Source organism: Taudactylus pleione, unplaced genomic scaffold (assembly GCF_031769625.1).
Source record: "Taudactylus pleione unplaced genomic scaffold, aTauple2 ptg000147l, whole genome shotgun sequence".
Classification (NCBI taxonomy): domain Eukaryota; kingdom Metazoa; phylum Chordata; class Amphibia; order Anura; family Myobatrachidae; genus Taudactylus; species Taudactylus pleione.
The window spans coordinates 1,167,333-1,195,020 of NW_028284549.1; the positions used below are offsets into that span (position 1 = coordinate 1,167,333).

The window sequence follows — 27,688 nt, forward strand, 5'->3', positions numbered from 1 at the left end:
GTGAACGTTTTTCTGTCAGATTATCTGTCAGATTTTTTAAAGTGTAATGAACGATTTTTTTGAACTACAAACTATATTTGTATATTCCCTTCATGAAAATCGTTCAGTTGACAAGTCTGACTGAACTAAAAACGAGAACGCGCATGAACGATTATCGTTCATCGTTTGACTCAGAAAGTGAACGATTTTTTCAAACGTTTATCGTTAAACGATAATCGTTCAAAAAATCGTTGTGTGTGTATGCAGCTTAAGTAGTAACAGCCCAGGAAGCCAGTGCACGTGAAGCAGACTCATATTTGTGCATTTTTTTTGTCTACTTTCAGTCAAATAGCTAAAAAAAAAAAAAAAAATTCTATGACATAGAAAAAAAAACCCATATCTTGCCTAAATTTCCACATCAGTGTTCCATGGCCGAGTGCACTTACTGATAGCAAAGCATTGTGTGATGCCTCATGAGGTAATCCAGTCAGGAAAGCTGAAGTGAGTTCCACGGTTTGATAATTAACCTTCTAACAGTGCGAGAGATCAGGAGATAAGTGCTGAGGAGGGACAAAGATAGAGAATAATTCCTTTATTTCTCCTCAGCACAAAAGAGAAGGCAATGAATCCGTAGAATGATAATGGGGAATGTAATACAAGGACAGGTAGAGTATCGCCTGCAGGCCCAGACGTAGCAGCTCCCGCGTACAATGCTATCTCTCAGTCCGGTAATACTCAGACGCCATTATATCACTAAAATGATATTTCCATTTTTACCAGTCTGCGCAGTATTCGCATTTTTTTAAACTTTGACTCTATTATTTTATTCTCCTAAAAGAAAAAAAAGAAAAAATTTATTTGGAGAACTTAAATAAATGTACAGCTTGTATGTAACATTATAACCAGCAGTATCCTAATGCATTGCAGACTCTCTCTAGAAAGAAATTCATTTGTTTATTATAGCGCCGTGCTTATCACAGGCGTGAAATTTAATCTACAGATGTGTCCTCATATACCCAGCCTCAATACATCATACGGAGCCAGACGCCCCGGCGAGAGGGGTAGCACACCGTCTTTTTTCTTTAAAGTTTGCGGTTTATTTGCATAGGCAGTGAAACACCGCTCACTGTGAATCAGAGGCGCTGGGCTGCAACTTTAGCCATACAGGAATTAGCGTTTAACACCTACACACTCGCAGAGGAAGCACAACAGAACTTGACGTGAGAAATACCCGTGGCCGCTGCATCACAGCACTCCGTGATTTCCCCTTCTACTCGCCGCTGTCCAGTGGTGGCTCCAGAGGTGCGGCTGCAGCACAGTTCAAAATTCAAATAGGGGAATCACACCAACTGCCATTTCCAACAAAGCCAAACATCGCTGGCTGGGACTCACTGGCAGTTGGTGTGACTCCCCTATTTGAATTTTGAACTGTGCTGTAGCCCCACCTCTGGAGCCTCCACTGCCGCTGTCTGCTGACTGTAGCTAAAAGAAGTTACCGTTCCCTTCTCCCTGTAATTGTCACTAGTTGTCTGTGGTTTTATTGCAATGTTTGTTATGCTTTGTACTTCTATGATGCTTACTGCGGTGCTTTGTATTTAGGGCCTGATTCAGAGCCGGACGCTATTTGCGCTCGCTCGTTCAGAAAAGGGGCCGGCTATTTAAATTGAGCGCTCGCTCTTTGCGGTCTGTTGACGCCTCTATGTCTGAGCGAGCGAACGATACATGCGCTCGCTATCGTTATTTTGTATAGACACCCCCTGGCCGCTCGCATCCTACGTCATCTCCGCTATTTATTAGATTAATCGAGTACATCGAAAGGCGTCTGAACTGCTCGCAGTGCTTGTGGTTGGATTTTCCTACCGCAATCATGCCAGCAGTTCAGGCTAAGAAATAACCAAGTGACGTGGCCAATGACGCTGCTTTGTTAATTGTGCACACCCTTAAAATACCCGTTTTGACCGTTTGGCACGCCTGCGTTCGGATCTCCACTCCCCGTTTTCAAGCACCTTCCCCTGTTACCACCCACAAACGCCTCATCCTGTCACTCAAATTAGCAGGCACTCGCTATTTTGCGAGCGCTCGATTTCCGACCGCACTGACTGGTTGGCGCATGCACATTACGACCCATACGCATGCGCAGATGTGCGACCTTCGCTCGGAGCGAACGAGCGGCCGCTTACGAGCGGCCCTGAATCAGGCCCTTAGAACCAAAGTGTTAACTTTATTTTGTCAGATAGGACATATATTGTATGCAGACAAAAGAAATTTGAGACCACAAAAAACTTCATAGGATTGTTTAATATGTTCAATTACGTGACAAGACACGGATGATTTAAGATAATAGATTATCAGTATAGGAAATAAAGTGCATCATATTCAATCAGTGGTAATAAAAATAAAGGAAGAGGATACAACACGAAAGGTTATCCCTTCCAGAAAGTAAAGATTTTGACATGAATACGGAGTTCCCAGACACAGAATTGTCATTTTATATTAATATTTCACCGTGTGTTGATTTCATTTTAATCAACTATAATTAAAAGTTATATTTTAATAATATTTTTAGATGCGTGCACCAAAACACTATTCTTTTTGAGTATAATTGTGCTTTGTATTTATACTGCTTACTGTACTTGTATTTATGTTACTTCTTGTACAGCGCTGCGTACACCTTGTGGCGCCTTACAAATAAAAGATAATAATAATTAATAAATAATGAACTGTATTCCAATGTACTGTATATTGGTGACATAGGGTCTGATTCAGTACGGACCGCAACTGTGTTTGCAATAGCAATTACGCACGCAGTCCCACTGCGAAGGCACGCTAATGTCTGCGATCGCAATGCCATACGCAGCCTAACATAAGGACATCCACTTTACCTTACACACATCCGTAATACTTGGCAAGCGAAACCATCGGTAACATGGAGTACCATCGCAGCCTCACACACTTGCACAAGCTCTGACCTTACTCAGGAATTGCTAACCTCGTCGCACGCAGTGGGAGCTCAAGCTGCGTACGGCGTCGCAGTGGCTAATTTATGCACGCCACTGTAACGGCGTTCAAATGCTCTGGCACGCCTGCGTTTCTCCAACCACATGCTTTTCTTGTTCACCATTGGCAAACCAATATCAAGCCTATTAATTTCGCTAGTTAATTAACAGACGGCATTGTCTCAAATACTGTATCAGGCCACAAAATGGTTGCGATCACTATGAGTATATGAATAATACTAGTAATAATAATAAAAATAATAATGTGTTGATTGATGATAATAATTATACTGTTATTATCTAGCGCTGTTATTAGGACGCTCTTTAGAGTCTTTTGAATGATTGTTACATTGTGTTTCTGAGCCAGTATTACACTGAGACCTTTTATACCAAATATACTCACTCTGGAACACACCTTAGCATTTTCCATATCCAAAACGGTGTGCCTGCCCTTCTGAAGACAGAGCCTCGTGTTTTTCTAGGCAGTCATTCCTAATCCCATCTGTTATAAATCAATTTACACTCATTAAGTTTGTGCACCGTCCTCCAGTACTGTAGCTTCCTAATAATAATTATCGTTATTACTGATTAAAGTTGTATTATTTGTGCCAGATGGAGCCTCGGAAACACCTCCCCCCCCCCCTTCTACCCTACCCTTTTAGACAGAAATGATTTTGCATTATGGTGCCGTAATGAGTTTATGATCGGAATAAGCAGATGGTCCTCCGACAGTGAAGTGTTCATGGCAGGATTCCTTCCACACCACCAGGAATAGTACCTACCGATGGCCCAATCTCTCAGCTTATAGACAGAGGAACGTGAATCTTTCTATGAACCCAAATGTTCCTTTTTTTTCATAATATTGAAGGCAAACATATATGTTCCACTTCCTAGACAATACAATGTAAATGAGGCAGTGTATATAAGTTTCTGAAAAAGTATCTGGATCTCATTTATTACTTCCCTGGAAATATATATATATTTTTACTGACAATGTAAATTACATTTACTGACATATCATTTTAGCATTACTGTAGTATGAATTTTAAAGTAAAGATTTGTGTTTCCTTTCCTCTTGTGATGTCATGCACCTAGTTTTCAGCGCAGTATCGTCTATCCTCCCGGAATGTCTGGGATACTCCCAAATTTCGGAGAGCTCTCCCTGACTCCCTAGAGAGTAGACTAGCCTCCTGGCTCCATACACTTCCCAGTGAGTTGGGAGGTCCGGAGGCTTGTTGACGTGATTTGTGGCGAATGGCGTCATTGTGGCCTCAACCCCTACAGCCTTATGCTGCAGATAGTGTCAATGTGCAGTGTGTGTGTGTGTGGGGGGGCACGATGATGCAATTCGCAGCAACGCATCCCCTTCACCCCCCACCTGGATGACCCTCTACGTGATCTCTCCTGGGTTGGTCATCTTAAAATATTGAGAAGTATGAATTTCAGTGATTGGGTCCTACTGTATCAAGATGGCAGCAACTGAGCCTTTTAAAGGCGCACAATTAATTGCGTCAAATTGGTGGGCAGGCCAACTTGCCGATTATTTAGTCTCACCTGGTCAGAGATCTCAGTGACTTGAGAGAGAGATACATGCACAGTCTAAACATTTTTATTCATTGCAGCTTTATCTCTTAGATACCTATACTGTTTACTTTGTTATTCTCAGGTGGGAAATGTCCGAAAGCTTGTCCTGAACACTGCTGGGGGCCATCGGAGACCCAGTGTCAAAGACGTAAGTACTTTAATAACTTTTTATTGCTCTCTGTTTTTGCACAGTGCTATGTTGCTGTATAAGATAGTGTGATAGGGGTCGATTTACTAAACCTTGGATGGAAATAAAGTGGACAGAGATAAAGTCCCAACAAACCAGCTCCTGTCATTTTTCAAATACAGCCTGTGACATGGCATTTAGGTGCTGATTGGCTGGTACTTTATCACCGTTTCACTTTATCTTCATCCAAGGCTTAGTAAATAGACCCCTTAATTATTACACAAAAGCCCGTATCTATTAACTACCACCCATTGTAGCTTATTGGAGGTAGTCCTTTCCCTGACATCCCCACTGGTACTCCTTCAAAGACTGTACAGGTGACGGATCAGAGACCTTCCAGTGCTAGAGACTGCAATGGGTGGGAGATTTACATTTCCAGGAGACAAAAAGTTCAACCCTGGAATAGACAAGAATAGACATACAACCAGGTGTGACAGTCTGTGCACTACTGCTATCTGTCAGGAACCGTATGGGAAGTTCTTTAGGTGAGGATAGAAGCCAGGGAGTTAGGGTGGCTAGGGAACATGCAGGTGAGTCACAGTACTAAGTCTCCGTATTGGGGCCAAACACAGGTTGGCTAGACTTGCCCAGAGGCGTGGAGTCTAACTCACTTGGTGGTCTTCAGCAGTGACCCCTCCAGATGGGATATGGGTTTCGCTGCACAAAGTGAGCAGGTCGCAGCCCTCTGGACAGGTACCTGGGAGTGGCAGGAAGACCGGTAACTATATTTAGGAGATTTAATTCACAGGAAACTAGCATGGAGACAATAAATGTATAACACTAGAGGCCAGCGTAAGAACTAAATACTTGAACACAGGAGATCACTGTGTGAACTGAATACTTGAACACAGGAGATCAGCGTGTGAACTGAAAACTTGAACACAGGAGATCAGCGTGTGAACTGAAAACTTGAACACAGGAGATCAGCGTGTGAACTGAATACTTGAACACAGGAGATCAGCGTGTGAACTGAATACTTGAACACAGGAGATCAGCATGTGAACTGAAAACTTGAACACAGGAGATCAGCGTGTGAACTGAATACTTGAACACAGGAGATCAGCGTGTGAACTGAATACTTGAACACAGGAGATCAGCATGTGAACTGAATACATGAACACAGGACATCAGCATGTGAACTGAATACTTGAACACAGGGAAATGTAACACAGGAATGCACTGAGAATTGTTAAGGATCCAGCTGCGAGCTAACTAGTAATTAGCATGAAAACAGACACCAGTAACACAGGGAGGCAGCTGGGGAACTGAACAGCACAATAATAACAACACAAGAGCTGTTATGAAAAGAACTGGAGTTCAGTGAGAGAACTGAAATGATACACTGGAACTCAGCCTGGGAGCTGATGCAAATAACACTGGAGAACCGCGCAAAGGCTGAAGCAACACACTGAGGGAGAAACACTGGTGAGTCACAGTCACTGGAACAGTGAAGTTAAACAGCAGTTTCCTGTTACTGGAGACAGACTTAAATACCCTTAGGTAGCTGGTCATTGGATCAGAGGATCAGCTGAGTGACCACAGGACTACCATTGGGAGAGACTAGTCAGGTGATATGGACCAACATGGCTGCGCCCATGCCTGGCACCCCGGGAACCAGGATGCATGCATGGAAGCCCTAGCAGACCCTGGGGAGAATACACAGTTACCACTCACCTCCACTCCCAGCGACTGAACACCTAAGCCCAAGGACGCAGGCGCGGAGATGAGTAGCGATCGATCCCAGACCACATCCTGACACTATCCTGGCAATGTGAATATATGGAATTACTTAGTTCCAACTACACTGAAAGGTCTCTGTTTGTACTGTCAATTGGTGTGGGGGGATATAGTTTAAGAGTGGGGTACAAGGGAAGAGACTTTAAAAAATTTGCTACTCTGTGGAAATCATAATTACGCAATTTAAAATGAGAGCACAGATTTTACTGAATTATTAATTACCTTCTCAAAACATGCACAAGTACATGGGTCTAGTTAGCATGGGTCAAGTGCTGAGAGAAGGGAGATTAGAAACCGCAGAGGCATTGAGGTGGGGTGCATGCCCCCACAATGGCACTGCCACATAACTTCTATTGAGGACACAGTACAGGCAAGGTCACACCCCCACCTATTACCTGAGCCTAGGATTATTAGGCCTTTTGGCGGATAACTAGGCATATTAAGATATTCTTCATGGCATAATTAAAAAACTGGGAGACCGCCTGCCGCAACTTCAATGAAACAATGGATGGAATTTAAAAAATAAGGAATTGCCATTGTATTAATTTCTAAGCTACTACATCAACTTCTCTTTAAATATAAGATTTCTGTTTACAAATGTCTGCTCACCGTAGCTCAACATGTCTGAGAAGTGACTTTTTCTGTATTATGTTATCTGAATATGTATCACACCAGTAAACATTGCTGTGATATATACTATTTCCAGTATGATTTATGTGATAAGACCTCTTTGGGATTGATTTGCGTTGGAAGCAAAGCAACTAAAACAAGTAACTTTGCACCTTGGCAAAACCACACTGCACTGCAGGAGGGGCTGACGTAACGTGTGCAGATAGATTTAGCTTTGGGAGGAGCGGGTCCAAACTTAACTCCAAATTGCAGTGTAAATATAAAACTGTTCAGCATTTGCGGGCTACATGCAAAAGCCGCCAGTATTTACCCTGCATGCAGAAATAAGAAAATGTATTTGCCCCCCTACAAACCTCTGCGGTGTTTTTAATTCACTTGGCTGGAAAGTTTGGAGGTGCCATGTACAAAGGTTCACAACTTACACGACAGTGATCTACAAAATATTTTGGTTCATTGCATTACTGGATGTTGTCATTATTAAGGACGACAGGTTTATGAAGTTCAAACAGAATTTCATGAGCCTGTAGTTATATATAATTATTTTGTTCTCGCTTTATATATGTGTATCCTGTTCCCAGTAAAAAAAAAAAAATAATCTGCAATCAGATGAGATTTACAGAATGTGCTGCAGAGAATTCCCACTGTAATAAATGTATCAATATTGCACACATCAGACCCCTTTGAGGTTATGACAGATGCTGTTTGTTAAATTGTACAAATGCAAAGGTTATAGTTAATGGCATAGAAATGCAGCCTGTGTTTAAACATCTGACATCACTAATTTACATTGTCCCATCCCTGGGAGCTTACAGTCTAATAAAGTTGATAGATGTGAAATATGCGGTTTGGTTTGGGCAGGTGTATAAACTCACTAACGTGTATTATCGTGTTACCATATAATACCTTCTTAAATACAATGTAACTTAACTTCTAAAATAAAGACACACACAACAGTGTTGGCGTTTAAATATTTTGTCAAATTTATTTTTGACAAGTCATTAAATGTTTAGACTATATGTTAATACTAGTAATGGTGACAGGACACAAAAAGAATGCACAGGACAATAACAACCGAACGGCTCCATACAAACACACACACTAGCCAAGCATTGGTGATCAACTCTCCTTTAACTTCAACCACCGGTCCAGGTGGTATAGCCATTTCCCGTCCAGGACAATTGGCTGTCGCCGTACTCCACTTTAATGAGTGCGCACCCACTAAGCCTAACTACAGGGGTGTATCTTGGGGTCCAAGCACCCCTGGCAAACTAAGGGACTGGCACTCCCCTCCAATGACTGCTTCTACTTGAAAAAATAAAATAACACACACTGGGGGTAGTTTAATTCAGACACCTGTAGAAATAGGGAGAATATTTTTTTTTCTCTTTTTAATATATATATCTTTTACAGAACTTACTCTATTGCAAACCACTATTTACTAATGCCAAAATACACAGGAAAAGCTTGAAAACATAGCATCAAAAACAAACATGCATTATGGGTAAAATAATTGACATATATTCATATTGGACTGTACACTGCAATATTTTTTTTTAACTCTGCCATAATTCACTGGTAAAACCACCCACATGGGTCCATTGCTATCTCACACACAATAATAAGAACAGTCCATAAGGATCATGTCTTTATCCTGACACCTGAGTATCCACAATCTATAAAGATCATGGTCAATTCCCCATACTGTGGAAAAGATAAATTTGTTAGTACTTACACTGGGGGTAGTTCAACTTACACGCCTGTAGAAATAGGGAGACAATATATATATATATATATATATATATATATATATATATATATATATATATATACTTTTTTTTAATATATATATTTTTATATTTTTCCAGTTATAAAACTTACTACATGCAAGCACTGTTTATTAATTTCTATATGTCAACAACACAGGAAAAGAGGGCATCAATAACAAGCAAGGTGCATTGTGGGCAAGATAATTTGCATATATGCAAAAAACTGGAACAAAGGGGCAGATTTACATACATCACTCCATTAAATACTCTTAGACCACTCCCTATGAAACATTCATTGGCTGCATAAGACCGGCTAAACTTAAAGGGGCAATACCCAACACGTTATTAAACTGGCAACACTCAAAACACTCGTGGTTTAATGTCCCTTAGGCTTAAATTGACAGCCTTCGGTCTTACTGACATGAAATGAACTTCTATTAGGGCCGGATTCTGAGATGCAGATAATAGAGTCGCTATTCTGGACGACTCCAGCAATCTGAGGTCCTGTACAAATATCTCACCCATTTACTGAGTCGTAACCTATCTATGTGACAGCACCGTCCCCAGTCACGCAGCTGTGAGAGCAGCCATTATCAGTATTAACGGCACTTACACTTACCGGATGCTCGGTGCAGAAGATGCGTCTGAAAATTACGTACACTCTACAACATTCAACGCAGGATAGGTCACAACTCTTACTACAAGGAAACAAAATGCCCATGAGATGCTTCTCTTATGCCCATTTACCATCCGGTAACACCCATATAGCTGTCTGTGAGGTGTGATGTAGAAGCTCTAATTTGCCTATGTTGGCTACAAGGCATGCGCTTTCTAAAAATAGCGATATGTGTACGCATTCCGCATTGTGTGTAACTCAGATTTACGCCCTCAGTGTCCATTACCAGCCTTGGGCTTGACATCCACCGGTGGACTTGAAACCATCTACTGTAATTTACATTACTAAAACATAGGCCCTGATTCAGAGCCGCTCGTAAGCGGCCACTCGTTCGTTCTGACCGATGTTCGCACATCTGCGCATGCGTACGGATTTTAATACGCATGCGCGAACCAGTCAGTGCGGCCGAAAATCGTTTGTTCGCTATATAGCGAATGCCTGCTATTTTGATTGACAGAAGGAGGCGTATGTGGGTGGTAACAGGGGAAGGTGCTTGAAAACGGGGGAGTGGAATTAGAACGCAGGCGTGCTTAAAGGTCAAAAAGGGCGTCTAATACAGCAGCGACATTGACCACGTCACTTGGTTTTTTTTTACTCAGAACTGCTCGGAAAATAGCAGTTGAAAAAACCAACCACAAGAATAGCGAGCAGTTTATACGCTGTACGATGTACTCGATTAATCTAATAAATAGCGGACATAACGTATGATGCGAGCGGCAAGGGGGCGTATTTTTCAACATTACAACTGCAAGTTTTGCTCGCTCGTTCAGACTTAGAGGCGTGAACAGACCGCAATGAGCGAACGGTTCATTTGAATAGCCAGCCTTTGTTTTAGAACGAACGACCGCAAATAGCGAACGGCTCTGAATGACTGCCATAGTAAATAATTCAGTGTTACCATTAATCCAAACCATTGTAACATTATCCCTACTCTGTATATAGAAAATGTTTGTGGTTTATATGCATGCAAAAAATGTATACAGTTGCCTCCCCAGCAAAGACTTAGGTGCCCCAAGAAGTTTGGAAACCTGTGCAATTGTTCTGTCAGGAAATTCAAGGCTGTTAAAATTAAAGTATCCCTACTTTGAGCTCTTTGGAGGAAGTTTGAAGGCTTAGAATGAAAGAAATTTGAACAATAGTTACTACAGAGAATGCGCCAGCCGTATATTGAAATATATATACACTTGCACAAAGTCAGGGATTTTGTAGGATTATAGTTAGGTGTGTGATTAACCAATCATACCAAACAGGTGATAATGATCAAGATTTTCATATGTATTTTTCATATGCACAGTCAATAACTGAAACAGAAACAGCTGTGTAGGAGGCTTAAAACTGGGTGATGAACAGCCAAACTCTGCTACAAAGGGGAAGTTGTGGAAGACAGTTTCTGACATAGGTTATACACCATGGCAAGACTGAGCACAGCAACAAGACACAAGGTAGTTATACTGCATCAGCACGGTCTCTCCCAAGCAAAGATTTTAAAGCACACTGGGGTTTCAAGATATGCTGTTCAAGCACTTTGCTTCTTTTGAAGAAGCACAAAGAACCGGGCAATGTTGAGGATTGCAGACACCGTGGTCGGCCAAGGAAACTTAGTGCATCAGATGAAAAGACACATCATGCTTACTTCAGTTCAAAATCGGAAGATGTCCAGCAGTGCCATCAGCTCAGAACTGGCAGATACCAGTGGATTCCAGGTACACCCATCTACAGTTTGGGGAAGTCTGGCCAGAAGTGCTCTTCATGGAAGGATTGTGACCAAAAAGCCATACCTTCAACGTGGAAACAAGGCCAAGCGACTCAACTATGCATGAAAACATAGGAACTGGGGTGCAGAAAATGGCAGCAGGTGCTCTGTACTCATGAGTCCAATTTTGGAATATCTGGCTGTAACAGAAGACAGTTTGTTCGCCGAAGGGCTGGAGAGCGGTACAATAATGAGCAAATAGAGTTGTGGATTTGGTCAGGATGAATGGTGTCCTCAATGCTGAGAAATACAGGCAGATACTTAAGCATCATGCAATGCCATCAGGGAGGCGTCTGATTGGCTGTAAACTTTTTCTGCAGCAGGACAACGACCACAAACATACAGCCAATGTCATTAAGAACTATCTTGAGCGTAAAGAAAGACCAGGAGTCCTGGAAGTGATGATATGACCCCCACAGAGCCCTGATCTCAACATCATCGAGTCTGTATGTGATTACATGAAGAGACAGAAGGATTTCAGCAAGCCTATAGTACATCCACGGAAGATCTGTGGTTACTTCTCCAAGATGTTTGGAACATAGAAAAAAAGTAAAGGAAATAGTAAACAATAGAAACAACATTTGAATTTAACTATGGAAAAATGCTTCAGTTAAGTTACAAAGCAGCTTTTCTGGGCTTTCTAAACAGGACCCTATATTAGGGCACAACTTTATTACAACAACTGAGAGTAACAGGCTGCATTATATGGCATTGCAGGGCAATGAGCCGCCAGACGTCAGGACTCTTGTGCGCAGGTGTGACCTGTAGGTCATGCATGCGCACTTGTCTAACTGCTACAAAAGGGGCAGCGAAACACTGGGATTCAATCGGGAAACTGGCTGCCGTAAGCCCGACAGCCGGCTTCCTGATTGCTTTATCCCAGTGAGGGTTAAATGACAGACGACTGACAGCTGATTTTCAGATCAGCTGTGTCCGAGCCGGAGCAATGATGAAGACACCTGGCTTTCCTGTGTGAAACTGCATTATGCAAAAAATATAAATTGCCTAAATAAAATCAACAACAACAACAAACATTTTCTTTAGTTAAAGTGTTTTACTGTAAATAACAAGTTCGGTGGAGTCACAAAGTGTTGCTTACCCATAAACAAACAAACATATGCACAAATTCATAAACAAACAAACAAACAAGCACGAAAACACACAGATGATGGTACCTGTTTCTCCTGTTTATATCTGTCTTGTTGCTTACAGTGTAATTTATAATCATCAAAATCACTTTTCTTCCCCTAGCTGTCTCTTTTCACCTCCAGGCTGTCTCCTATTTTAGTCCTGCTCTCTTTTCTAACACTGTTTAACAAGGTGCACTGTGTCTTTCCTAATTTTCTCCCAGATCTTTCTTTCCTCCTTTTGGAGCCTATTCATCATAATACGATCAATGGCGGAAACGCTATTCATCATCATCAGGGGTCCATTAGTACCCCCTGATATTCAGCAAATGTCGAAAAACTGAAAGTTTTCGGAGCTTGCTTCCGAAAACAAGCACCATCTTCAGCACTTGTTCTCAGATCGCCGCTCCTCCCTATGGGAAGGAGTTCCGGGGATGCGAAGAGGGGTCCCTTCGCCGCCTCCTCACTACCTTCCCAGTGACTTTGTGCATGCGTGACCTTAGGTCACACATGCCTAGCCGGGACGACGGGGAGCAGGTAAGTAACGCTGCTACAGAAGTAGCTGCGATACTAACCATGGGGACAACTGCTTTTCGGAGCAGCTATCCCCTCACCGGAGTAATGATGGATTGCCCCGGTGTTACGTTTCCCCCGCTGTGAGTTGGATACTTAAGTATCCCTCGCAGCGAGTTCAATACTTCATCATCGGAGGCCATAAGGCCTTCAATGATGAATAGGCCCCTAAATTAGTATCTTCTTCTTCCTTTAAGATCGATTTTTTCTAACCTTCCCCTTCCATCTCTTTATTTGCTGTACTCTGTGCTCGTTCTTTATTTTACCCCCAGCAGTCTCACTCTTTTTGTTTTTTATTTTAATTAACTTATCACTCTATTAACATTTTCTATTTTCTACTTCCACCCCTATCCCTAGACGCCAAGCTCGCTTTTTATAATCCATTTCTGTGAAAAAAGGTTTTTACATCCCCCAAGCTCTGCTTTTCTCCCCTTCCACTGGCAGTCCCCACCTCCTGGCTTCATCCCATTGCTCCAGAGTAGGGATGGTCATCAAATAGTTCACCATCTATGGTCACCATCAATGGTGCCATCTGTACTTTACGTCGGTGGCAGGAAACCATCAATGGAAAACCATTGATGGTTTGAGCCATCAATGGGCATCACCAGCTAGAGGCACATGAATGCATTGGGCCAATCACAGAAGTAGGGTGGGAAAAGTTGGGTTCAATGGGGGGCAGGGCTATGCGCCATTTGACAAAGAAAAACAATGCTGTGTCAGCATCGAACATCTGCCATGATGGTGGAGAAAATCCATACTTCCACCATAAATGGCAAATCCACAGACCATTGATGGTTGATAACCATTGATGGTTGATGGCCATCCCTACTCCAGAGTAACGTATCTCCTACAGACTGCTGTCCAGTCAGTTGTCAGCAGGCCCTTCCATCTCCTCAGCACCTTCTTGACTCCACAGTTAACTACTACTTCTACTCTGTCCTCTAAGGCCAGGTCATTATTATTATTTCTATTTATAAGGTGCCACAAGGGTTCTCAGGCGCCGTACAAAAAGATAAAACTGACAAGTACAAACAGTATATCAAAATCACATAGATACATAAATAGTATCACATAGGGCACATAATTATGTAGAGAAAACCAAGGGAAGGGGGGAGCCTGCTCACACAAGCTTAAAATCTAAAAGAGAACATTAACACATGGTGGCTCCTCTGATTGGTCTGTATGGAACTGTGATCTGAACCAGTAATAGTCCCTGTGATATGGTGGTTGTGGTAGGGTACACTTGACATAGACAGACACTACACTAGGAGAGACAAGAAGAAAATTAATTGTGGGGTAGTTCTGCCCCTAACTGGTGAATCATGTGATTCCAGCACAATTGGGCTCTGGGCAACTGAGATCCTCCACATTAGGGATGGCCATCGGTTCGGTAGGTTAACCATTGATGGTACAATTGGTGGTTGACCTCGAAGGTCTGAAACCATCGCCTGGAAACCATCGCAGGTTTCATCCACCTACAGTAAGGTCATCCCTGCTTTAGTACTTGTCGGGCAGTGGGCCAATCAGGAAGCAGGGGCGGGGCTCTGTGGGATTTGTTGGGGGCAAAGCTAAGTTCCTTGTCCTGGCGCATGGAGAAAGCCCCCTATGTGCCATCAATGGCTGAGAACCATTGGATCTCCACCATCAATGACAAAACAATCATCCATCGGTGGTGACCATTGATGGTCTTCCCTACTCTACATTCAAGTGTCTGCTGCAGTTCTAAATGGGTTAATAACATATGAAATGATGGTTTTCTCTCCCATCTGAGGCTCGTGTAGAATACTGAGCAAGCAGCACCTGTTACATCTCCTGTGAGCATCGCTTTGCAATATGCAAGCTGTATAGTTAATATGCAATTAGGTAAGGGAAAATCTAACAAGGCTTTGGTGCAAGGAGCAAGAAAATAGCTGAAGCAGCATCCCAAATCAATCAGGATCGCCCAGGCACTTTCACGCTATGCAACATCTTTAATTAAAATCTGTGTTTTGTGCTAATAACTCTGCATGTTCATAAGTCTCCAATATTGATTTCACTTGTCCACCAGCCCCGTGCTTGCAGGACCAGAGTACTGCACGGCCATCGTGTAACATTAACAGAAACATTTCAGTGTAAACGGGGCTGATTCCCTCCGGCTCATCCATGCAGGATTGGTAGTTTCATTGCAGCTCGATTGGTCGGCATTCTTGAACACACAGTGGGGCTTCTGAATCTAATTACTATTCTGGATGAGTTGTAGCGTTTATATTTGCAGTTTCTGTTCAAGTTCCATTAACATTAGGAAGCTAGATTACTGGCCTGTGAAATGGTTGGGCAGTGCTGTATTTACAGAAGGGTTCCTTCTGCTTCTTGAGACTGAAACAGTACGATGCAGGTAGTAATCAGGCGCAAGGTAATTATCACAGGCTGGCTGGTGCTGCCAGCTTGGAAGAACCTAACAAAGATATACGTTTTTTTATATTGTGTGTAAAAATGAAATCGAGCCTGAACGTAACCGGTTATAGTATAACTGCCTGCGCTCCAGGCACGATCGGGTGACACCTGATATTTTTTTAGTGAGCTCTAAAGGCCGCAGTCAGCTATCAGCCTATCACCGGTCTCGCCATATCGTTTATCCTTATTGAGGCTTGGCAGCAGCAGAGGGACATAGCTGGGCCACAGAGGAGTTATTAACCTGGTACACCCAGTGCTGGACTCACCATTAAGGAAAGTAGGACATCAAGGGAAGCGGGCACCACAGAAATGTCCCTCCATTGCCGGATTTACCACGGACCATATGGTGCAAAACTGCAAATGGCGCAGCTGAACCAGGTTCCACAGAAAAAAAGGCACTATATACAATAATAAAAATAATAATAATATAGAAATAATGGAGGTTAATGATAGTAATATAATAATGGAGGTTAATGATGATCATGTCATCTTTCCCTTGGTCATGCCGGCTGTCCCGTTCAGTCGCCCACTGAGAGTGAGTGCAGCGGTGCTCAGTACAGTTTTGCCAAATTGGGGGGAGAAATTTGAAGGTTTTTAAAAGCCATGGTGAGAATTTTGAAGATAACTTCTCTTTTTTTTTTTTTTTGGGAACAAAATATATATGGGGGCTCCAAAATCTTTTAAGTGTATAGGGCCTCTAACGGTCCAATTGATAAAACAAAAATAGCAGTCCTGATTTTTGGCCATTAAAAGTATACAAATCATCTGATTTACTAAGCAGCAGGTTTTGAACCCACTGCAAACCCACCGTCATTTGCGCTAGGACCTCGTAAGAGGTAGTGTTGCCTCGCCAATGTGGTTTGTTTTTTGCCAAGATCCCAATGATGCCTACAGTGGAAATTCAGGGGGGACCCTGCACTCTTTGGGGGTCATTCAGACCCGGTAGTTTGCGCCGATGCGCTCGGACCGGGTCGATGGCCCCCCACAGAGCATGCGCACGACGGCGCCGGCGCCGTCGTGCGCATACGTGAGACTTGCTACGACAGACAGCGCTGGTCGTAGCGGGTCTCGATCCAAAGGGGGCGAGCTGTCGAAGTTGATTGACAGCTCGCCCCGTTCGGGCCGGGGGGGTGGCAGCCCAAACGGGGGCGTTCCCATGGGAACACCTACCGTTTGGGGGCGGCCCCACTGACATCACTAGTGATGTCAGTGGAGAGCTTCCGGCTCAGACAGAGCTGAAAGCTCTCCGGGGCTTACGACAAGGGAGACCCTACCCTAGGGTCTCGTCGTAAGCCCCGATGGTCGCGATGGTCTTGACCATCACGACAATCATCTTAGGCGGTCGTAAGGCTGTGGGTGTTAACCCACAGCCTTACCACCGCAAAGGAGGATGTCTTGAAAATTCAAGAGGTCCTCCCCTCATTCAGACCGACCGCACGCTCTGTGCGACCGGCTCTGAATGAGGTCCTTTGTCCCTATGATGTTTCCACTGCCACTGTGCTTTAACCCCTCAAACCGCCCATCTGTTTCAAACTTGGCCCAACTTACCCCTTAGGCTCGATAACAAAAACGTGAACTGTGAAATTACGCCATGCTTGCCTACTTTAATTATACCCCCTCGGGTTCCGGAGGAGGCAACCGACTCCACTGGGCACCCCCTACTGTTCAAAGCAGTTATTCATGACAATTTACAGTGGAGGGGGGGGAGGCCTAGGATGGTGCAATTCAATGCAAATTACGCAATCCCAACTCCCGGCCGCACACTACAGTCGGGATGTGGGCGGCATCAGGAGACTGGCCAGCTTTGTGGGTAGATTCACAACTTTTTTCCTCGCCAAATGATTTCATTCTCAAAAAGAAACCTTTTCCCTCGATGCACAATTCACACTTTCCAGATGAAGTTCTGCAGGAAAGATTGGGTTTCTATGATGCACTATAACCAATGCAATAACACCATTCAGATTCACAAAAAAGACACATGTAATAAAGACTCGGGGCCAAATGTAATAGGGTGAGAGTTTAGAAAACGTGAGAGTTTAGCAGTAACCTCTCACACTTTTTTAACTCGGCCAATGTGATAGAGTCCAAGAGCAGGCAAACTCGCATGTTTTTAGACTCAAAAAAATCTCACGATTAAAACTCTCATCCAGATGTTTTCCCATTTTGAAGATAAAACTCGACCGATGTGAGAGGTTACTGCTAAACTCTCCCATCTTCTAAACTCTCACCCTAATACATTTGGTCCCAGATGTCACTCATTGTACATTGGAGACATAAGTGATTCCTGTTCAAAATGAAACTAAGCTGAGCTTAGGTAAAAGTTGCAATTGATGCTGTGGTTGGTCCTGAAGGGATAGGGCCGGACTGTGAGATTAGGAATGTTTCAGAGATAAACGCTAATGCAAAAGCAACCGTGTGACCTTATGGTAATACCGCAGCCAATGAGATTCGTACAGAGACACCCTCTGTCTGTGTAGCTAATCCGCTGATTGGTCGCACCATCGAACAGTGCACCGGCCCTATAGATGCGCAGATTGTCCAATCATCGGGACACATGTGCATTGTAACTCGGCCCATTATGTTTTATATTATTTCCATCATGACCAATGATCGTGCATGCACAATACAGACACCATGGGGGCAGGAAGGGGAGAAATGCGGTCAAACCCCGAAAAATGGCATTACCCTATAGAAGCCTATGGGCTTCTATCGGGAGAGTGCCGTGAGAGTCCCTCCCAGAACCCCTTGCGGCACGTGCGTCCTTCTGCACATGTGCAGAAGGACGCAGAGGGGCTTCTGGGTCATAGACCCGAAGGTCCCTCCATCGCAAAGGACTACTCTTACCAACAAAGCGGTCCTTTGAGGTGATCGTCATGCATACCGGCGTTACCAACGCCGGCACGCACGCGACGACCGGCGGAATGCATCGCTGCTGCGATAAACAAGCAGCGAATAAAAAAATGGGATTCAGTCATCAACAGGACAGCCGCTTATAGCTTTGAAAAGCAGCGATAAGCATACTTACCTACTCTCCCGGAAGTTGTGGGAGGCTCCCGAATTTTCAGGGAGCCCCCGCACCCCTGGAAGAGTATCCGGATTTCCCGCATCCCGCCCACTTCCTAGTAAAGTGGACAGGGTGGGGAGATGACTGCCAGGAATCAGGGCATAATTACCATGAATCACAGCTCCTTATGGAGGGGCAGGGCTAAATGATGCAAAAACACGTCATTGAGCCCCTCCTCACGACTGGCGATTAGCGGCAGTTTTCCATGCCGGGGGCGTGGCCTAATGACATAGGAATCCAGCCCCGCCCCCCTAAGTGGCCACCTGTGTGCTCTCCAGGCATCTCCCGGGAGCAGATAATAAAAGTAGGTAAGTATGGCGATGAGATTCTACATTAGGGACAAAAATGCAAGTGTTGTATTCATAAATAGGCCCCCAATTGATGTTATCTTAGGAAAAGTGAATTCAGTAATTTGTTTTATGATTTAGAGGCAGTGATAGAAGTACCACCTTGCTGTAGATGGACCTGGCAAGGCGCAACTAAGGGGTGGTCCAGTGAAGGACCGGTCAGTCGCTGACATAAATTACAGTTAAATTACATTTAAACCCAGGTGGTTTGGAGGCTGTAAGGTCAAGAACTGATTTTATTGCCCGGTATTGCCCACCCCTAAATGGGAGGAGCTAGTTCGTTCCCCTGCCTTGCTAATTTGTTATAAGCAGCGCCACTGCCAGCAATAGCATGTAGACTGGCAGTGTACACACATGACGTATGTGATGATGTCACGCTGCATGCATACACCTCATCTCTCTGCGGGGTAGATGTACTAAGCCTTGGAAAGAGATAAAGTGGAGAGAGATAAAGTACCAACCAAGCAGCTCCTAAATGTAATTTTTCAAACACAGCCTTTAAAATTACAGTTAGGAGCTGATTGGTTGGTCCTTTATCCCCACTTTATCTCTCTTCAAGGGCTCTATTAATCATCACTTAATTTCTACAAAAGCAGGTGAAAATTAACATTTTCACTTGCAATTGTAGAAATTAAGCTGATGAAATCTGTCCCCATACTATATGTGTATGGAGACAGCAGGCCATTCCGGTAAGCAGGAGATATCACAAATATCTCCTGCTTTCCGGAATGGCCAGCTGTCCCCATACACAAGTATGGGGACAGAATTCATCAAGCTCCGAAAATACAATATTTTCAGAGCTTGATTGCTCCCGCTTCTGGAAGGAGTCCCGGGCCGCGAAAAGGAATCCTTTGGGATCCCTCCGCCCCTGTCCGGCTTCTTCCGCCGGATGTTGGGGCTCTTGTGTACGGCGTGACTTGTAGGTCACGCATTCGCACTTGTCTCACTGCTCCGAAAGGTTCTCGGATCAGCTGTCTCTGCGCTGGACCAATGATGAATTGCCGGGTGGCAACTGCGAGGAAGAGTACTTCAGCATTTGAACTACTATGGAGCCTTGCGGAACGGCAGCCAATTAGGTCGCTCCTGATTGGCTTGCTGTTCCGCGAGCGGTGATTGGCTCGCGGCCAGCTCAATAGTATTCAGCTGGCTTTGAGCCAATCACAGCTCGCGGAACAGTAGCCAATCAGAAGCGGCTGCTCCTGATTGGCTGCCGTTTCTCGAGCTGTGATTGGCTCCCGGCCGGCTCCATAGTTCTAATGCAGCAACGCACACGCTCTTTTCCTCCGCCTGCCGCCCGGTGCATTACTAGCCGCTGCCACCCTGGCCCCTTTCTCAGGTACTTTTATATTCGTGTTGACCCTATCTTGTGCTCCCACTCGAGTACAGCCAGCCTTCCCTAAGCCCTCTCCTTCCCAGCCATCCTTTCTTCCCTGCCCACCCCCCCAGTCCAGCCACCCTTCCTTCCCTGCTCGCCCCCCAGTGCAGCCAGCCTTCTTTCCCTACCAACCCCCCCTAGTGCAGCCAGCCTTCCTTCCCTGCTCACCCCCCAGTGCAGCCAGCCTTCTTTCCCTGCCAACCCCCCCCTCATATATTTGCACCAGGCATCTATTATAGAAAAACCAATGCTGTTTGGAATTCTCATTTGCTAGGTATACTGTCTTTAATTAATATCTGTAAAATCCAGAGTAACTTTAAATGTAATTATCTAGTCAGATCTTATCTCCTAGCTTCATGGGATGCTGTTTTGGCTCTGCTTGTTTGTATTAGAATTTTATGACTTGTTTCTGGTGTGGGTGAGGGTATTGAGGGTGGGTGTAATCAGTGACTACACATGTTATGCTTAACTATATAATCAGTAGGTTACATGGCTTTAGGCTTGTACAAGGCTTCTAGGTTTTACTTCAAAGTGGGGTTTTTTCTAAGTGGGACTACATGTACAGCATAACTTAAAGAGTTAGTCAGGAGTTAAGCAGGAGGAAGACAGGAGGACGACATTTTAAAAGAACTCTCTATAACTTGGGAAAAAAAAGCAAAGGATCTTCTGAGCTTCTGGAAACCCTGCAACTCAGCAACCAGCTTCCATTATAACCTGGACACACCTTTTGCCAACACCCTGCTTCATCATTGTAAGCAACTACCTGCTTACTGAACATTTAATACATGTATGTTTGCATTTCTTCTCTACATTGTTTAAATCATTCCAATACCACTGCCAATTTATCTTTACACCACTGTAGTACCTACCCTTGTTTCACACGTATACCTTTTTCTTTATATATATATATATATATCTCATACTTTAGACATTCTCAAGTCTTGCTACTTTAACAGCTCTATACTCTTTTTTTGGTTATAATATACTATTGTAGTTGTGCCTTTACATCTTCCAGCACTGTTCTTCCTTTTATCTGATTTTGACCTTTGACCTGTACTGCTCCCTCATCTCACACTCATTACTACTACTGACTCCCCCATCCCCCCGACTGCCTCATCTACACGATGTCTCTTTTCTTCTACTCCTCCCTCATTCAGCTGCTACATTATTTTCTCCTCTACCACCAGTTTTCACCTCTTTTCTCCATCCATAGTCCCCTCTACATTCTCCCTCTCCTCTGTCTCTCTTCATCACATATTAGTCTCTCAACTGCATCTCCCACAACTCCAGTATTATTCACTACTCTTCCACCATGGTCCTGCTGCACCACCACTAAACCCTGCACCCTCTCTTTTCTCCAAGATACTTATCCTTCTCCGCCCCCCACACCACACTAAACCTCCACCTTACCCATCACCTGCTGTCACCCTTCCTCATTCAGAAGCCAGCCACATAACCCCACACTCCTTATCCCCCTTCTCTAGATCAATATCACCTCCACACTACATCAACCCTAATAATCTCATTCTCCTCTCGCCTCTTAACTCTGTCCCTCTCTCCTGTTCCCTCTGGAAAGCCAGTTTTGTCTATAATAAACTGGTCCCTGTTCATGAGCACTTCATCTGCAATGCCTTGATTCTCCTTGCCATCACCAAACCCTGGATTTACCCCTCTGACACCACTGCTCCTGCAAAATTCCTCCATCACTTGGCTTCCTGGCTTTTAATCTTCAACTGGGCCCTCAAGCCCCATTTCTTCCTCTATGCTTTCCAGCGCTCATCCTAACCCACTACTCTATGCTCCTTCCTCACTATCTAGCCCATCTGTGTCACCCCTGTTTGTCTGACCCTCCCCTCAGAATGTAAGCTCTCACGAGCAGGGCCCTCTTTCCTCACGTGCTTCTTCTTGCCTTACTTTTACTTTCATTTACAATGGTGCCTAAAACTGCTTACTGACACCCTGCTGCTTACTTAGGTGTTATGCAGCATTGTTTATAAATCATGTACTTGTCCTGCATTGTCTGTACTGTTAATAACTGTTGGCTTGTGTGCTCGTTTGTTTTTGTACTTTGTAAGGCGCTGCGGAACCCTTGTGGCGCCATATAAATAAAGGATAATAATAATAATAATAATAGTGCAGCCAGCCTTCCTTCCCTGCCCACCCCCCCAGTCCAGCCAGCCTCCCCTGCCTATCTCCCCCACAGTCCAGCCAGCCTTCCTTCCCTGCCTATCTCCCCCACAGTCCAGCAAGCCTTCCTTCCCTATCTCCCCCCCCCCGGTCCAGCCAGCGTTCCTTCCCTTCCCACCCACCCCCCAGTCCGGCAAGCCAGCCTTCCCTGCCCACCCCCCCAGTCCAGCAAGCCAGCCTTCCCTGCCCACCCCCCCAGTCCAGCAAGCCAGCCTTCCCTGCCCCACCCAGTCCAGCAAGCCTCCCCTGTACTCCCTCCCCCTTCTAGTCCAGCCAGCCAGCCTGTCTTCCCTGTCCTAGTCCAGCCAGTCTTCCCTGCGGCACCCCTATGTCTAGCCAGCCGTCTCTGCCATGCCTCTCCCCTAGTCCAGCCGGCCTTCCCTGCCCTTTGCCCCCCCCAGACCAAATCAGCCTTCACTGCCCTTTGCCACCCCAATCTACTCTTCCCAGCCAAGTGCCCCCACTTTTTTAGCCTTCCCTGCCCTGTGCCCCCTCCTTAATATCCAGTGTTCTCTACCCTGTGTCCCCCCTCCAGCATGTCTAGCCATCCCTGATTTACACACCAATTGATGCACCACCCCCGAAGTAGCTCCACCCACATTACACACAACTCCATTCAAGTCTGCCCTATACCCCAGGGGGCCCTTCCTATTTTGTCAGTACCGGGCACCAAAATTTCTGATGTCAGCCCTGGCTTTATGTTAAGCAATTACATAAATTGCATTCAAACAAAGTTTATAAAATGGTAAAATGTTTAAGCCGGGAGTGGGTGGATTTTTTTTTTAATAATAATAATAATAATAATAATAATAATAATAATAATTTTATTTATATAGCGCTTTTCTCCTAAAGGACTCAAAGTGCTTTTTTCTCCTAAAGGACTCAAAGTGCTTTACATTTTTGCAGTACAAAATACAAAATAAGCTTAAACAAGGGCATTTCACTAATGTCCCTTGTTTAAGCTTATTTTGTATTTTGTACTGCAAAAATGTAAAGCACTTTGAGTCCTTTAGGAGAAAAGCGCTATATAAATAAAATTATTATTATTATTATTATTATTATTTAAAAAAAATATATATATATATATAAAAAATATATAATATATATTTTTATTGGAGCAATACACAAGGTGAGTACAGATACTGGACAGTGTTCTCCCCAGAATTTTTTTTCAGCCGGGTGGCATCCAAAAGTAGCCGGGTGGGGGCCTTCGCAATAATGCGCGTGCCGGGAAAAGGGGTATCTCCCTTACCAATCCAGCCCGACAGGTCTCAGGCTGCTCCCCCTCTGGCTCTCAGTCAAAAGTGCCCATTATGCAGTGCCCCCTGTATTTGTGCCCTTTATACAGTGCCCCCTGTAGTTTTCCCCTTTATGCATTGCCCTGTAGTTTAGCTTTGCCCTTATGCAGTGCCCCCTGGCTGAAGTAGTGCCCCCAGACTGGTCTCTTATGCAGTGCCCCCAGGCTGGCCCCTTATGCAGTGCCCCCAGAATTAAATAGTGTCCCTTATGCAGTGCCCCCAGGCTGGTCCCTTATGCAGTGCCCCCAGACTTAAATAGTGCCCCTTAGGCAGTGCCCCCAGACTGGTCCCTTAATGCTGTATAATGCAAGACATGTGACTAGTTAATTATTTTGTAATAAGAGCTGTTTGACTGTTGATGAGGACATGCTTTGCTGTGTCAGTGGCTTCATAAGCTGTCTATAGGCAAAAGTTCTGTGTCATATTAAGCTATTAGAAGTCACTGGGGAGTTATGCAACCACCTTAATGCATGAGGCTATATGCATGTGGACTTACATATTTTGGATGATCACATGTAAATTTCCACACTAGACTATTTTTTTAAATTTTACTTATGCAGTACTGTTCTATTAACAAAATCCATACATCTAGAATTGTGTGACACCTATATCATCATGTTATTCCTGAATTGCTCATAAATGAAATGGGAAGAACTTCCTATTCATTGTACCTGCCCTAATCAACACCACCCACAGCTTTAGCGAGCGGCCAGGTGATGTTCCATCGCAACCATCTGGCTTGCGACCAGATCCTTGTGGTAGGGTCTCGTCTGCCGCAAGCCCCAGTGAGCTTTCGGCTCTAATAGAGCCGGAGGCTCGCTACTGACATCACTCGTGATGTCAGTAGGGCCACCCCCAAACGGAAGGCGTTTCTTTGGGAACGCCTCCGTTTGGCCAGCCACCCCCCTCCCTGCCTACAAAATGGGGCGAGCTGTCGATCAACATCGACAGCCGCCCCGTTTGTAGCGAGTCCCAGAGCGACAGAATTTCTCTCTCGCTTCGGGGCTTGCGCAAGCACAGTGCTCATGTGGCGCGTGCGCAGTGCTCCACCATCGACCCGCTTGCGAGCGGGTCTGAGTGAGGGCCAAGGTACCCAGTGATGTTAAAAATCATGCTTTTACTAGTGTTATTTTAACTTGTAATGGAGATAAAAGGCATTAGTACTGCAGTCTTAATGCCAGTGGGTAACAGGCCGAGGGACCTATCAAATGAAGATAATCCCTAAATCTGGCAAACACTATAGTTTTTGCCGCGTTTAAGGATTCTCCCTATTTATTATGCCCTGCAGCTGGCAGTGGCAATTGCAGCGAATCTAGGGCCTGATTCAGAGCCGGACGCAATTAGCGCTCGCTCGTCCTGAAAATAGGGGTGGCTATTCAAATGAACCGTTCGCTGTTTGCGGTCTGTTCACGCCTCTAGGTCTGAACGAGCAAACAGAACTTGCGGTCGTTTTTTGGGAAACTACGCCCCCTGGCCGCTCGCATCCTACGTCATGTCCGCTATTTATTAGATTAATCGAGTACATCGAACAGGGTATGAGCTGCTCGCTATTCTTGTGGTTGGTTTTTGCTACCACAATTTTGCGAGCAGTTCTGGCTTAAAAAAACCCAGTGACGTGGTCAATGACGCTGCTGTTTTAAATATGCACACCCATAAAACGCCCGTTTTGACCTTTAAGCACGCCTGCGATCGGATCTCCACTCCCCGTTTTCAAGCACCTTCCCCTGTTACCACCCACATACGCCTCATCCTGTCACTCAAATTAGCAGGCATTCGCTATTTTGCGAGCACATGAATTTCGGCCGCACTGACTGGTTCGCGCATGCGTATAATGATCCGTACGCATGCGCAGTTGGGCAAACATCGCTCGGAGCGAACGAGCTGCCGCTTACGAGTGGCTCTGAATCAGGCCCCTAATGCGATAGCTTCCCCAGGCAAAGAATGGGTAAGCTAGTTACTGCATGTATAAGAAGGACCGCGGCAGAAGAGGCAATAGCAGCATGGTGATTGTATGGAGTGCCGGTCACAGTTCTGGATATATATATATATATAAGTCCTGGCCCCAGCCCCAGCCCAGCACTTACCTTTACTTGCTGCCCGCTCACGCTCCCACTCCCGTTGCCTCGCGCTGACTGGATCTAACTAGATCCAGCAGGCGCGCAGGGCAGGCTCCTCACGTCACGGGTGACGTCATGACGTCACCCGCGCACTGCATCACTGGGAACGCTTGCCTCTGAAGCGATCGGAGGCTTCTTTAGCCTCCGGTCACTTCAGAGGCCAGCGTTCCACAGTGGAGGCCGGCGGGGGAAAGTGCCGGGCGGTGCGCCTGCAGAAAACAGCCTGGTGAGAACACTGCTGGAGTCAAACGACTTATTTTACACAACAAAATGCAGAAACACACTGTAACTGATATACTAGTGCTCAGCCCTGCAGTGTGCGATATTTCTGCTATAGACATCATGGCCCTGATTCAGAGCCGGACGCTCTGACCAGAGCGCTCGCTCTGAATCAGGGCCCACCTCCATTAATATGGAGCGTCCTCCTGGACGCTCGTATAGCTGTGGGTCACCACCCACAGCATATACGAGCGTGCAAAAAGATGGTCGCGATGGTCGTGACCATCGCGACCATCGGAACTGCGAGTGAAAGCCTGCGGTTGGGTTTCTCAACCGCAAGGCCAGGAGTGATTTTGGCTCTATCAGAGCCAAAATCACTCCCACTGACATCACTAGTGATGTCAGTGGGGCCGGCTTCAGACGGTTGGCGTTCCCTTGGGAACGCCTCCGTCTGGCAGGCACGCCCCCGGCACGCCCACCAAAGGGGGTGTGCTGTCAGTCACCATCGACAGCACGCCCCCTTTGATGAGACACTCCGAGCGAAGGAAAGTCCTTCGCTCGCCGGGTCTCGCGCATGCGCACGACGGAGCTCCCTCTACTCCGCTCGCGAGTGGGTCTGAATGACCCCCCATATTTGTAGCATTTCAAGGTTGCTCACTTTTAGGCAGCATAACATAAAGCAGAGGAAATCGTGTGTAAATATATAATAATAACAGTATAAGGTGGATGTACAGTAAGGTCGTACAGACACTGGACTAGAAGGTTTGAAAACTCTTCAGCTATTTTCTCCTCATGTCTCTCTCTCTCTTTCTCTTCCCGCAGTGACGAAGATTGTGTGCGCTGAGCAGTGCGATGGCCACTGCTACGGGCCCTACGTTAGTAACTGCTGTCACCGGGAATGCGCAGGAGGCTGCTCGGGACCTAAAGACACTGACTGCTTTGTACGTGGTCTGTCATTTTACTTTCCACCCACCACAACCAGTTCTCAGCCGTCATTTAATACCTTCCCGAATTTCCCCTTCTCATTCATTTCTCCCTCCAAACCTCGCTCTTCGTTTAGCTCTTTATTATATTTCTCCCAGTTACATCTGGTATAAGAGATAGACAGTAATTATATAGACAATGTCTAGATAGACACCAGATGTTTGACAGTTAATAGTTAGACAAGGACAAAAGTCAGGCACACTAAAGTTAGACATGTAAAAAGTTCGACAAGTACAAAAGGTCAACAGGGTCAAAAGTTCGACATGAAAATGGTCGACAATTTTTTTTTTGCCATAATCTTCACCCTAACCCTCAGTCCTGGTGCCTAACCCTAACAGTGGGGGTAAGTGCCTAACCGTAATCTTAAAAAAAAAAGAATAAAAAAATGTGTCAACATTTTTTGTTTTTTAGCCTTAATCTTCACACTAACCCTAACCCTCCCCATGGTGCCTAACCCTAACCCTCAGTCCTGGTGCCTAACCCTAACAGTGGGGGTAAGTGCCTAACCGTATTCTTAAAAAAAAGTCCCTAACCCTAACCCTCCCTCTTGGTGCCTAACCCTTACCCGTCTGGGTAAGTGCCTAACCCGAACTGTGGGGGTAAGTGCCTAACCTTCCAGTAAGTGCCTAACCCTAACCATAATCCTATTTTTTAAA

General features: G+C 45.0%; 1 protein-coding gene across 3 annotated transcripts in view; it reads left to right on the top strand.

Annotated features, from left to right (window-relative positions):
- The window catches only part of ERBB4 (erb-b2 receptor tyrosine kinase 4), a 1,059,049-nt gene that overhangs the window by 760,078 nt on the left and 271,283 nt on the right, over positions 1 to 27,688 (top strand). For all 3 annotated transcript variants that reach the window (XM_088474081.1, XM_088474078.1, XM_088474079.1), the window contains exons 5-6: positions 4,642 to 4,707; positions 26,871 to 26,989. In XM_088474081.1, coding sequence (XP_088330207.1) covers positions 4,642 to 4,707; positions 26,871 to 26,989 — 185 coding nt within the window. The remainder of the gene's footprint in view (positions 1 to 4,641; positions 4,708 to 26,870; positions 26,990 to 27,688) is intronic.